At 46.2% G+C, this 13,808-nt stretch overlaps 1 protein-coding gene across 10 annotated transcripts in view; it reads left to right on the forward strand.

Moving 5' to 3' along the window:
- The window catches only part of SYT14 (synaptotagmin 14), a 240,071-nt gene that overhangs the window by 36,041 nt on the left and 190,222 nt on the right, over nucleotides 1-13,808 (forward strand). For all 10 annotated transcript variants that reach the window (XM_039532412.1, XM_039532418.1, XM_039532422.1 and 7 more), the window contains one exon: nucleotides 1,245-1,292. In XM_039532412.1, the coding sequence (XP_039388346.1) occupies nucleotides 1,245-1,292 (48 nt within the window). The remainder of the gene's footprint in view (nucleotides 1-1,244; nucleotides 1,293-13,808) is intronic.

A 13,808-nucleotide genomic window follows, 5' to 3' on the forward strand; every position in this document is an offset into this window, starting at 1 on the left:
TGTACAACACATTAATTTCCCTTATAAGGTAACATTAATTACTCTTCCCCCATAAACACTTAACACACCACACACTTAACCTGTGCACTTTCTGTCAACTCTAAATATTTGCTGAGGGCCTAATTTAAGGTTTTGCATTATGCTGTGAGGGAGATTAATGTATTGTATGTACATTTCCTTATCTTTTGGAAGCAGAAAGAAGTTCATTGTGAATATCCAGTCTGTTCTTAATGGGCATTAAGATATGGTTAAGAAGTGTCCTGTAACTTCGTATTACCCTGAGTTTAAGTGTTTGAGTTTGGATGATGTCAAACTTAAATAAAAACATTGTTTAAAATGGTTGACACACACACACACACACACACACACACCTTTTTTAACACTTAATGACCGTTTAGTTCACCCAATAACCAAGCCTTTCTCTCTAATCAACAATGACTAATCCCATTCTTTTTCTTTAGGCTTCTAGACACTTCGTAACTTTCCCTAGTAGGCATGACAAGTTTCGATATTCTCATTGCTTCCCTTTGAACATTTTAGAATAGTTAAAGTTTTCATTCACAGTCTGAAATTGCAGCCTAATTTTTCTAGTAACAAAAAGCTTTTAAATATTTATTATGCTCATGTAAGTACTTCAAAGTAACAAGTTTAAAAAAACACCCTCACCAAATGGAAAAACCTGATAAAACCTGGGGTGATGGGAATGACACAAATAACCTCTTGGTTTTCCCCTGAGGAGATAAAACCTGTTTTGTACAACTTATCAACTAGACATTGCAACAGAATGTCAACATGATGTTCTAAAACTTTGGCTTTCTGAAACTTCATTTGCAGATCAACTGGCTCACTAACTTTTCAGAACCAACTTCTCAGAACTAGAGGACTTGGTTTATAGTTAGGAAAAAGTTTGGGGTGACTTCAGCTCACAGATTTCAATGTGTAAATTCCACATGAAAAGTTTAGGGATAATTTAATATTCAGTCTAATACATTGAATCCAATGCATGAATAATTGCATGTTTAGTAGAATGGTAATACCAAAGAACTGTTTGAGTTTTCATATTTCCTATTTACATATAATATCCTCTGAAAAAAGGAACTTGTTTTATTTGTTTGTAATGTCCTCATTAAGTGACACTCAGTTTTCCCCCTTTATCTTTTTTGCAGTTTGTAAACCTCATTAAATATTAGAATACATTTCATAATATCTATTTACTATTTTCTAATGTTATTTTTCCCAAATAGGTGGAGAACGAACCTGTGGCGTACATGAGTTAATCTGCATTAGAAAAGGTACACAATTTTTTAAAATGGGTGTTTAGTTTAATTTTAAGGCTAATTTTTGGGAACATAGAAATATTTTAAACTGGATATTTATGCTATACTTTCAAATTGCTGTAAAATTACTTCCATTTAGTTTGTATGCAGTGTTGTTGTAACTATGTCAGTCCCAGGATATTAGAGAGACAAGGTGGGTGAGGTAGTATCTTTTATTGGGCCAGCTTCTGATGGTGAGAGAGACAAGTTTTGGAGCTTACACAGAGCTCTTCTTCAGGTCTGGGAAGCTTAGGCTATGTCTATGCTACAGACCTTAGAGTGTCACAGCTGTACTGCTGCAGCTGCGCCACTGTAAGGTGTCCCGTGTAGCTGCTCTATGCTGACGGGAGAGAGCGCTCCCAGTTGCATAATTAATCCACCCCCAACGAGCGGCGGTAGCTATGTTGGTGGGAGAAGCTTTCCTATTGACATAGTACTGTCTGAACCGGCGCTTCTGTCGGAGAAATTTATGTCACTCGGGGGTGTGTGTGTGTGGTTTCCCCCCACCCATGCCCCGACCAACAAAAGTTTTATTGACAAAAGTGCTAGTGTCGACATAGCCTTAGGCTATGGCTATACTAGAGAGCATTCAACTGTGCTGCTGCTCTGATGTAGCTGCGCTGCTGGGAGCTATCTAGTGTAGCTGCTCTAAGACGATGGGAGAGCTCTCCCATCGACTTAATCCACCCTCAACGAACAGCAGCATCTATGTCAGTGGGAGATGTTCTCCCACTGACGTAATGCTGACCACACTGGTGCTTCTGTTGGTGAAGCTTATGTTGCTCAGGGGGGTGGTTTATTCACATCCCTGAGCAATGTAACAGGGCCCCCTGGCTCCTGCCTCTGCTCTGGTCCACAAAGCGCTCAGAGACCTTTGTGCTGGTCAAACATCTTGAGTAGTCTGTTTACAATGTGGGTTTCCACCCCTTCATACCATATACAGCTCTGCTCCAACCATCCTAGGGAGCCCCCAGCTCCTGCAACAAGCAGGGAAGAGCAAATTCTCTCCTCCTCCTGCTATCTGCTTTTCCCCCCTTATACTTCCTTCCTGTACCTATTTATAGCCTCTGCTTAATGGCTTAATTAGCCTTCCAGCTCTGCTTCCCCAACCAATTAGGCACAGCTCTGTTTAACCAGCTCTATTCTGCATTGTTTGAGTGGAGCTGCCATGACCAGAGTGCGGGCCCAGCAGTTCTTGCCTAGCACTCTGTTACAAGCGACATAAGTTATACCAACATTAGTGGTAGTGTAGACATAGCCTTCCTCAGAGTGTCACAGCTAAATATGGAACAGATTGTTTAGCATAAGTAGTTGACACACATGGACCATTCAAGGTGAAGTGGCCTTTTAACACCCCTCCAGTCATAGGAAGAAAGGAAAGGGTCGGAGGAAATAGCTGGGGCTAGTTTTAATGGGTTGTTGTAATAAGCCACAAATCCAGTGTCTCTATTCAGCCCATGATTTTTGGTATGTAGCAAAGTTATAAATTTAAATTCCCAGGCTCATCTTTTGAAAGTGTTATACAGGTTTCCTTTGAGGATGAGGACTGATAGGTCAGTGTAGTAAGTCTTTAGCTGCGTGTGTGTGCTCTCTGCATGCTGCACTGGCTCTGGCCAGATAGCCCATACAGAAGAGACTGATCGAACTTCTCAATTAGACCACAAGACTTGGTTTAGTAGTGAAGGCACCTGGCCAGGTTTATTATCAACGAAGCATGGTCCTAGTTCCCCAGATTAGTGTTTACAGTTATACTAGCACATGCATGCCTGTTGCACTGGATGCAATTCAGTGAATGGTGGGACTTTCCATTCCCTTCTTGACTGGCCAAAGACAGATCCTCTGTGAGCTTTCTTTTATACACCAATACAAACAAGTTATATATTGCCCCTTGATGTATTGAGGTGGTTAGTTACCACCCTTTACCTTGTACATGTTGGTTCCACCGTCACCCTGTCATTGTAACCTTATTTTTAAGAGGGGGTTAGTGTATCCTTGTATCATCTTCAGGGAGTGTTTTTACACTATAACCTTGTATCGGGGTGTTCTGGTACTGTCACAAAAGGCCAGCACAAAAAACGCCCCCAAAAACCCAACAAAGTCTAGTCAGTGTGTTTTTAAAAAGTTAAAAAAACTCCACAAAAAGCCGTTTTTAACTGGTACAAAAAACACCAACAACAAAGGTCGCAAAACAAAACACCCCAAAAAACCCCTAAACTTAAAAACCCTCCTAAAAGCTAAAGCAATTCAAAAATCAACAGCAAACCTCAAACAGCCTGGGCCCAAAACAAAACTCCCATCTACCCTTCCCCCTCTTCTTACCTTACACCCAGGCTTGGCCGGCTTCGGGTAAAGCGTGTGTAAGTATAAAAGTGGGTTAGGGCTTGGGGCACTAACACTTTCTTCCTTCCTCTAAGGGTATGTCTACACTACCAGAGTAGTTCGATTTTACTTAACTCGAATTTGTGGAACCGACCTTACAAAGTGGAACGTGTGTATCCACACTAAGGACAGTAATTCGACTTTGTGAGTCCACACTAACGGGGCAAGCGTCGACATTGGAAGTGGTGCACTGTGGGTAGCTATCCCACAGTTCCCGCAGTCCCTGCTGCCCATTGGAACTCTGGGTCGAGCCCCCAATGCCTGCTGGGGGAAAATGTGTCGACTGTCATCATTCAACCGTCACTCCCGCCCTCCCTCCATGAAAGCGCCGGCGGGAAATCTGTTCGCGCACTTTTCTGGTCAGTGACAGCGCGGATGCCACAGCACTGTGAGCATGGAGCCCGCTGCGATCATCGCTGCACTTATGGCCGTTGTCAACTCCTTGCACCTTATCGTCCACCTTTTTCACAGGCAGATGCTGAGATATCGGGCGAGGAGGCTCTGGCAGCACGGTGAGGACATGAAGTGTGAGAGTGGCACAGACCTCTCACAAAGCACGGGACCCCGCGCCGTGGACATCATGGTGGCAATGGGTCATGTTCATGCTGTGGAACGGCGATTCTGGGCCCGGGAAACAAGCACGGACTGGTGGGACTGCATAGTGCTGCAGGTCTGGGATGAATCACAGTGGCTGCGAAACTTTTGCATGCGTAAGGGCACTTTCCTTGAACTGTGTGACTTGCTGTCCCCTCCCCTGAAGCGCAAGGACACCCGGATGCGAGCAGCCCTGAGTGTGCAGAAGCGAGTGGCCATAGCCCTCTGGAAATTTGCAACGCCAGATAGCTACCGGTCAGTAGTGAACCACTTTGGCGTGGGCAAATCTACCGTAGGGGTTGCTGTGATGCAAGTTGCCAACGTAATCGTCGAGCTACTGCTCTCAAAGGTAGTGACCCTGGGAAACGTCCAGGTCGTCATAGCTGGCTTTGCCGCGATGGGATTCCCAAACTGCGGTGGGGCTATAGATGGAACTCACATCCCTATCCTGGGACCGGCCCACCAGGCCAGCCAGTATATTAACCAAAAGGGCTACTTTTCAATGGTGCTGCAAGCACTGGTGGACCATAGGGGACGTTTTACCAACAACAACGTCGGATGGCCGGGCAAGGTTCATGACGCGTGTGTTTTCAGGAACTCTGGTCTGTTTAGACGCCTGCAGGAAGGTACTTTCTTCCTGGACCACAAAATAACTGTTGGGGATGTGGAGATGGCTACAGTGATCCTCGGGGACCCAGCCTACCTGCTAATGCCCTGGCTCATGAAGCCCTATACAGGCGCCCTGGACAGTGACAAAGAACTCTTCAACTACCGGCTGAGCAAGTGCAGAATGGTGGTGGAGTGTGCTTTCGGACGTCTCAAGGGGAGATGGCGAAGCTTACTGACTCGCTCAGATCTCAGTGAAACCAATATCCCCATTGTTATTGCAGCTTGCTGTGTGCTCCACAATCTCTGTGAGAGCAAGGGGGAGACCTTTATGGCGGGATGGGAGGTTGAGGCAAATAGCCTGGCTGCTGATTACGCCCAGCCAGACAGCCATGCGATTAGAAGAGCCCAGCGGGAAGCGCTGTGCATCCGGGAGGCTTTGAAAGCTAGGTTCCTCAGTGAGCAGGGTAACCTGTGACTATTAAGTTTGTTTACAGAGAAGCTGAACCTGCCCCCGTTTCTTTACCCAGTTAATGTTGACTATCCTCTGCAGTTACATACCCCGTTCCCCCCCTTCCAACACATGTTTAAAAATAAAATACATGGAACTTGGTTAATAAACACCGTTTTCTTTAGTACTGATTTCACGGTAAAGGGTTAAAACTGGGACGCAGACTGTGATGGGTAGGGTGTATAGTGCTGCAAAGACCGCTTCTAAACTCGAGGAATGACAGGCTCCTGCTCCTAGAGTGGTGCGCGGTGGCAGACTGGTTGTTTCAACGGAGCCTGCCACCCCTCCTTCTCGGGACTCTGTGTGTGGGGGCTATGTGACTTTGTGGGGGGGTGGGGTGGAGGACGGTTACAGATCAGCTGCTGCGTGGCTCTGTGATCCAGGATAAGGACTGCTGCATAAGATCTCTAACCACCCTCCCCCGCCACAAAGTCACATAGCACCCCCAAAACAGAACATGAAAACAACCTCCCAGACTGACCAGGGTGCCTAGAGACTGCACTGTGTGTGTGACCTGCTGCTGAACCTGCCCCCGTGTCTGTACCCTGGTAAAGGTGACTGACCTGTCCAATTACCAACCCCCTTGAAACCCCTTGAAACACAGTCTCCTCTAAAAGAACATGACAGAAACAGTAATTAATAGAAAAGTCTTTTTTATTATCACCTAGACAGTTAGGAGATGAAACTGGGATGGGGGCGTGGGTGAGGCAGGAAGGAAAGGACTTCTCAAAATTTAGGGAATGAGAGCCTTCCTGTAATTGAGCACTGTGCAGGGGTGGAGTGACAGTTTTCACGGCCCCTGGCGCCCTCCTTCTTGTTACTTTGGGTGAGGGGGGTATGGGACTTTGTGGCGGGGGAGGGCGGTTACAGATACACTGCAGTGGGGCTCTGTCCTCCTGCCTGCGGTCCTGCAGAACATCCACAAGGCGCCGGAGCGTGTCCGTTTGCTCCCTCATTAGTCCGAGCAGTGTTTGAGTCGCCTGCTTGTCCTCCTGCCGCCACCTGTCCTCCCGTTCACTGTGTGAGCACTGGTACTGAGACATGTTCTCCCTCCACTGGGTCTGCTGTGCCGCCTCGGCTCGGGAGCAGCCCATACGTTCAGAGAACATCTCGTCCCATGTCCTTTTCTTTCGCCGCCTAATCTGCGCCAGCCTCTGTGAGGGGGATGCCAGGGCAGGTCGGTAAACAGTCGCAGCTGTGTGATAGGGAAAAAGGGAGTGAATTCCTTACAAAGATACATTTTTGCAAACAATGAACATAGTCTAGTCTGTCTTTGTGAACAAGACCATGCACAGCACCTATCTCATGCGCACTCAGGACAACTTCGAATTTTCGGCCTTCGCATTCATTGCCTGGGGTCTTGCACTGGAGATCAGACAAGCGGGGCAGGACAGCAGAATTCGTGGAGCAGGCACACATGGTAAGCCGTAGACTTTTGGCTGCTTAAACCTTAATGTACAGCAGTGCCCTCCTTTCACGTTCAAAGCAATGGTCATAGCGTTTGCAAGTTCCTGCTGCCGGCAATCCGGAAAGCATGAACTCTGCCCCTGTTCCACCCCCTCGCGGCTGTCCCTGGGAAAGATCCCTGTATGCTGCCCCTCTACTGCCTCCACCACGTGGCTGTAAACCGACGCTTATTGTAATGTAAAGGAACAGTCAAGCATTCCCAATACTAACATTCCCCTAATTCAAAGCAGGACGCCCTGAGCGAGATCACCCTGAGGAGGATCACTGACAGATAGAGACCGCATGCTGCGTGAAAGCCAGCACAAACCAGGGGCCTATGCCGCCATGCTCATCGAGGCAATGCTCCCAGAGTACCTGTTGATAGCCTGGCGCAGAAAAGTGTCCTACCACGGAGGACCCAATAAGGCCGCTCTCCCCAGGAACCTCCTGCGGAGGCTTTTCGATTACCTCCAGGAGAGCTTTGTGGAGATCTCCGAAGAGGATTTCTGTTCTATCCCCATATATATTGACCTTCTTTTCACATAGTTAATATTCCTGCTCTGTTAAAAATAAATGTTTACATGTTTAAAGCACGTACCGACTGATCCTTCCCCTGATTCAGGGTCCGGGTTAACAGCTGGGGAGGGTTGGTAGGGGATCTCAGTGAGGGTGATGAAGAGATCCTGGCTGTTGGGGAAATCAGCATTGTAAGCACTGTCGACTGCCTCGTCGTCCTCATCTGCTTCCTCATCTTCCCCGTCCACGAACATCTCCGAGGAACCGTCCGTCGACACTATCCCATCGTCAGAGTCCACGGTCAGTGGTGGGGTAGTGGTGGCGGCCGCACCTAGAATGGAATGCAGTGCCTCGTAGAAGCGGCATGACTGGGGCTGGGATCCGGAGCGTCCGTTTGCCGCTTTGATCTTCTGGTAGCCTTGTCTCAGCTCCTTGATTTTCACGTGGCACTGCTTTGTATCCCAACTGTATCCTCTGTCTGTCATGGCTTTGGAGACCTTCTCGTAGGTCTTTGCATTCCGTTTTTTGGAGTGCAGCTCCGAAAGCACAGACTCATCGCCCCACACAGCGATCAGATCCAAGACTTCCCGGTCAGTCCATGCTGGGGCCCTCTTTCTATTCTGAGATTGCATGGACTCCGCTGCTGGAGAGCTCTGCATCGCTGCCAGTGCTGCTGAGCTCGCCACGATGTCCACACAGGAAATGAGATTCAAACTGGCCAGACAGGAAAAGGAATTCAAATTTTCCCGGGGCATTTCCTGTGTGGCTGGTCAGAGCATCCGAGCTCGGACTGCTGTCCAGAGCGTCAACAGAGTGGTGCACTGTGGGATAGCTCCCGGAGCTATTAACGTCGAATTCCATCCACACCTAGCCTAATTCGACATGGCCATGTCGAATTTAGCGCTACTCCCCTCGTCGGGGAGGAGTACAGAAATCAAACTAAAGAGACCTGTATGTCGAACTAAATAGCTTCGTTGTGTGGTTAATTCGATTTAACGCTGCTAAATTCGACATAACCTCCTAGTGTAGACCAGGCCTAAGTAACATAAAAAGCACTCATCAATCTCTGCTGTTATTTTATTATTTTATTAATAATGCTTTAAAACTTAAACACTTAATGTGTTTCATCATCTCCTCCCTAAAAATCCTGTGGCGTCAGCCTAATCACTTGACGCCTCAGGCAGATTGGTAACAAAAATCTGTCACAGTACCACCCTTCTGAAATGTGTTTGTGTGAGTGTCCTGTGCCTAGCACTTCTTAGGAACGTGTGTATTTTTGCAATGCCAGCCCAGTTCTTGCCAAGTTCTGTGAACTTGAAAGCAGGCATCTTTTGTAACAGGGCCTGACTTCTACTCACAACCTGAGTCTTGTTAACTTTGCTTTATATCTACAAGGCTTGACGCTATTTTAGTTTGGGCCTCAGGCCTTGTACCAGGCCTCTTATACCAGGCCTCATGTTTCAGGCTCTCTGTTTCTACTACTGTCCAATATAGAACGATTGCTTTATGAAAAGTGTTCACCAACAGGTAATGTGGTGTTTTTGTCTTTTATCATTTTCACGTGTGAGTTCATTTGAGAGCATAGTGATTGTCTGTCTGGTTTCACCAACGCAGTTGCTGTTGGAGCATTTAATGCACTGGATGAGGTATACCATATGTTGTGATAGGCATGTGTAGGACCCATAGATTTTGAAAGATGTATTGTGGGGAGTGTTGATCATTGTAGCAGTGGAGATTAAGGATGTAAATATCATTTAAACAGTTAACTGTTTAAATGATTAAAATAATATCGTTTAACTGGTTGACTGATTAAAGGGAGAGGGGCTTGGGCTGTGGCTGGGGTCAGGGTCTGGGTCTGCTCTGGACGGTGGGCTGACCCGGCCTGTGGGGCTGGGGCCGGGGTCAGCTGGCCCAGGGCTGCTGCAGCCCAGGTGGCTGGCCCGGGTCTGGGGCTGCTCCAGCCGGCCCGGGGCTGGGTGTTAATGGTTAGGGTGGGTAAATGGTAAGACTAATGCTTACCAGTTAACCATTTAATATTTTACATCCCTAGTGGAGATACGTCTGCAGGTTTTGTATTTGTTCTGGCAGGGTCTGGTGCCACTTTGAGTTGGTTTGTCCTGGTCTATGGGCAGCTTCTTTCTGATGCTGAACTTGGAGTGGTTGGGCAGGTCTTCAAAGGACAGAAGAGGTGTTCAGGAAAGGATATTTCAGGATGGAGTCACCATTGAGGAGGAGTTGTATTTGTTTGATGCTACCCTGTATGGGTTCCAGTGTTGGGTGTTAGGGATGGTCTAGACAGTATTTGGTCCTGCCATGAAGGCAGGGGACTGGACATGATGACCTCTCAAGGTCCCTTCCAGTCCTAGAATCTATGATAACTAGGGGTATGCAGTCAGAGGGGGTTTTATTTCTGTATTGAAATAGGTTGCCTCTTCCATTTAGTTTAATAGTCACTGGAGGTTGTGGTTGTATTTTTGGCTCTTGGGTGCACTGTGCTGGCGATCATAGTCTAGTTCTTAATCTGGTGTCTTTATGACAATATTTATTGGTACTATTTTTTTATAGTCTCATGCTTGCAACTTATTTTATTTATATAGTGCACACATCTGAAATTCTCTAAGTGCGTGAACATTTTTTCTGTTTGAAGCAAAGCCCTAAAAACAACAAAGCTGGGAAAACTGAAAGTCCTGGCACAGTCAAGGAATTATGATGTGATTGGAATAACAGAGACTTGGTGGGATAACTCACATGACTGGAGTACTGTCATGAATGAGTACAAACTATTCAGGAAAGACAGGCAGGGCAGAAAAGGTGGGGGAGTTGCATTGCATATAAGAGAGCAGTATGACTGCTCAGAGGTCCAGTATGAAACCGCAGAAAAACCTGAGAGTCTCTGGATTAAATTTAGAAGTGTGAGCAACAAGGGTAATGTCGTGGTGGGAATCTGCTATAGACCACCCGACCAGGGGGATAAGGTGGACGAGGCTTTCTTCCAATAACTAACAGAAGTTACTAGATCACAGGCCCTGGTTCTCATGGGAGACTTCAGTCACCCTGATATCTACCGGGAGAGCAACACAGCAGTGCACAGACAATCCAGGAAGTTTTTGGAAAGTGTAGGGGACAATTTCCTGGTGCAAGTGCTGGAGGAACCAACTAGGGGCAGAGCTCTTCTTGACCTGCTGCTCACAAACAGGGAAGAATTAGTAGGGGAAGCAAAAGTGGATGGGAACCTGGGAGGCAGTGACCATGTGATGGTCGAGTTCAGGATCCTGACAGAAGGAAGAAAAGAGAGCAGCAAAATATGAACCCTGGACTTCAGAAAAGCAGACTTTGACTCCTTCAGGGAACTGATGGACAGGATCACCTGGGAGAATAACATGAGGGGGGAAAGGAGTCTAGGAAAGCTGGCTGTATTTTAAAGAATCCTTATTGAGGTTACAGGAACAAACCATTCCGATGTGTAGAAAGATTAGTAAATATGGCTGGTGACCAGCCTGGCTTAACAGTAAAATCCTTGCTGATCTTAAACACAAAAAAGAAGTGTACAAGAAATGGAAGATTGGACAAATGACCAGGGAGGAGTCTAAAAATATTGCTCAGGCATGCAGGAGTGAAATCAAGAAGGCCAAATCACACCTGGAGTTGCAGCTAGCAAGGGATGTTAAGAGTAACAAGAAGGGTTTCTACAGGTATGCTAGCAACAAGAAGAAGTTCAGGGAAAGTGTGGTCCCCTTACTGAATGGGGAAGGCAACCTAGTGACAGAGGATGTGGAAAAAGCTAATTTACTCAATGCTTTTTTTTGCCTCTGTCTTCACGAACAAGGTCATCTCCCAGACTACTGCACTGGGCAGCACAGTATGGGGAGGAGGTGACCAGCCCTCTGTAGAGAAAGAAGTGGTTCAGGTCTATTTAGAAAAGCTGGACGAGCACAAGTCTATGGGGATGGATGCACTGCATCTGAGGGTGCTAAAGGAGTTGGTGGATGTGATTGCAGAGCCATTGGCCATTAGCTTTGAAAACTCATGACGATCGGGGGAGCTCCCGGATGACTGGTAAAAGGCTAATATAGTGCCCATCTTTAAAAAAGGGAAGGAGGAGGATCTGCAGAACTACAGGCCAGTCAACCTCACCTCAGTCCCTGGAAAAATCATGGAGCAGGTCCTCAAGGAATCAATTTTGAAGCACCTTGAGAAGAGGAAAGTGATCAGGAACAGTCAGCATGGATTCACCAAGGGCAAGTCATGCCCGACTAACCTAATTGCCTTCTATGATGAGATAACTGGTTCTGTGGATGAGGGGAAAGCAGTGGACATGTTATTCCTTGACTTTAGCAAAGCTTTTGATACAGTCTCCCACAGCCAGCAAGTTTAAAGAAGTATGGGCTGAATGAATGGACTATAAGGTGGATAGAAAGCTGGCTAGATCATCAGGCTCAACAGGTGGTGATCAATGGCTCCATGTCTAGTTGGCAGCCGGTATCAAGCAGAGTGCCCCAAGGGTCAGTCCTGAGGCCGGTTTTGTTCAATATCTTCATTAATGATCTGGAGGATGACGTTTGCACCCTCAGTAAGTTTGCAGATGACACTAAACTGGGAGGAGTGGTAGATATGCTGGAGGGTAGGGATAGGACACAGAGGGAGCTAGACAAATTAGAGGATTGGGCCAAAAGAAATCTGATGAGATTCAACAAGGACAAGTGCAGAGTCCTGCACTTAGGACAGAAGAATCCTATACACTGCTACAGACTAGGGACCGAGTGGCTAGGCAGAAGTTCTACAGAAAAGGACTTAGAGGTTACAGTGGACAAGAAGCTAGATATGAGTCAACAGTGTGCCCTTGTTGCCAAGAAGGCTAATGGCATTTTGGGCTGTATAAGTAGGAGCATTGCCCACAGATCGAGGGACGTGATCATTCCCCTCTATTCGACATTGGTGAGGCCTCATCTGGAGTAGTGTCCAGTTTTGGGCCCCACACTACAAGAAGGATGTGGAAAAATTGGAGAGAGTCCAGCAGAGGGCAACAAAAATGATTAGGGGGCTGAAGCACATGATTTATGAGGAAAGGCTGAGGGAACTGGGATTATTTAGTCTGCAGAAGAGAAGAATGAGGGGGGATTTGATAGCTGCTTTCAACTACCTCAAGGGGGGTTCCAAAGAGGATGGATCTAAACTGTTCTCAGTGGTACCAGATAACAGAATAAAGAGCAATAGTCTCAAGTTGCAGTGGGGGAAGTTTAGGTTGGCTGTTCGGAAAAACTTTTTCACTAGTAGGGTGGTGAAGCCCTTGAATGGGTTACCTAGGGAGGAGGTGGAATCTCCTTCCTTAGAGGTTTTTACGGTCAGGCTTGACAAAGCACTGGCTGGGATGATTTAGTTGGGGGCTAGGTCCTGCTTTGAACAGGGGTTGGACTAGATGACCTCTTGAAGTCCCTTCCAACTTTCAGATTCTATGATGAGCTCTGTGCAAGACATTATGCTGCCTTCATTACCTTGACATAACCATTCAAACCACAGAGCAACATAATTTAGTAAATTTTCAAAATCTCCAAAGTTTATTAAAAATAGCATTTCATAACGAAAGCTCTCAATTTGAATGAAGATTTAATACCTCATGACCTACTAGAGCTTGAAAAAATGCGGCATACCACTGGAAAGTGAGAACTCTTATTCTGGTGGTACAAAAATATCTGGTTTTACCTCTTGTAGTTTGTGAGCTATTGAATCTTGCAAGTCATTGGTCCAAAGTTGAATGTTGCCCATCATGTGTCTCAGACAAGTGTGGTTTTGGCAGGAAATTTTGTCTTTGGGGAGGAACATGTGATTTTCCCCCCCCCCCCCCGCCCAGTGTGTAAAGTTGTACTTGTTTTAAAAAGAAAGATCTTTGTATCCAGTTACAGACTAACACAGCTGCTACTCTGAATCTGCAAAAAGAACAGGAGTAATAAATTTGTAAATCTCTAGGGTGCTACAAGTACTCCTGATCTTTGTATCAAAACTGTTTGAAAGCTGCTTAGAGGTTTGGAATGTTAATTCCTGGTGGTGATGGATTAGGGTTCAGAGGGCAGGTTAAGCACTCATATGTACATGACTGCTGTTTATCACATGGTGATGCAAATTTATGTGGCTATCAAAGATATCTACACCAAATTCAGGAGGCAAATATATATACAGCGTGTACACACATTTATCATGGTACACTATTAAAAATATGCAAACATTAGGATAGCATGTTTTGTAATGATATTGCAGGTTAGATATTCTCCGGTTAAACATGGTTAACAGTCTTTTGGCACAGTGGGCACACAGATTTTCTATTAACTTCAGAGACCAGGTTTTAAAATCTAGTTTTGATTTGGTACTGTTTTTCTCTGAATTTACATTTTGAGTTGCAGTTTTATTTATCCATAAACGTTCACTCATTTTTATAGCTAGAGGGG

This window comes from Mauremys reevesii, linkage group 3, assembly GCF_016161935.1.
Source record: "Mauremys reevesii isolate NIE-2019 linkage group 3, ASM1616193v1, whole genome shotgun sequence".
Taxonomy (NCBI): Eukaryota; Metazoa; Chordata; order Testudines; family Geoemydidae; genus Mauremys; species Mauremys reevesii.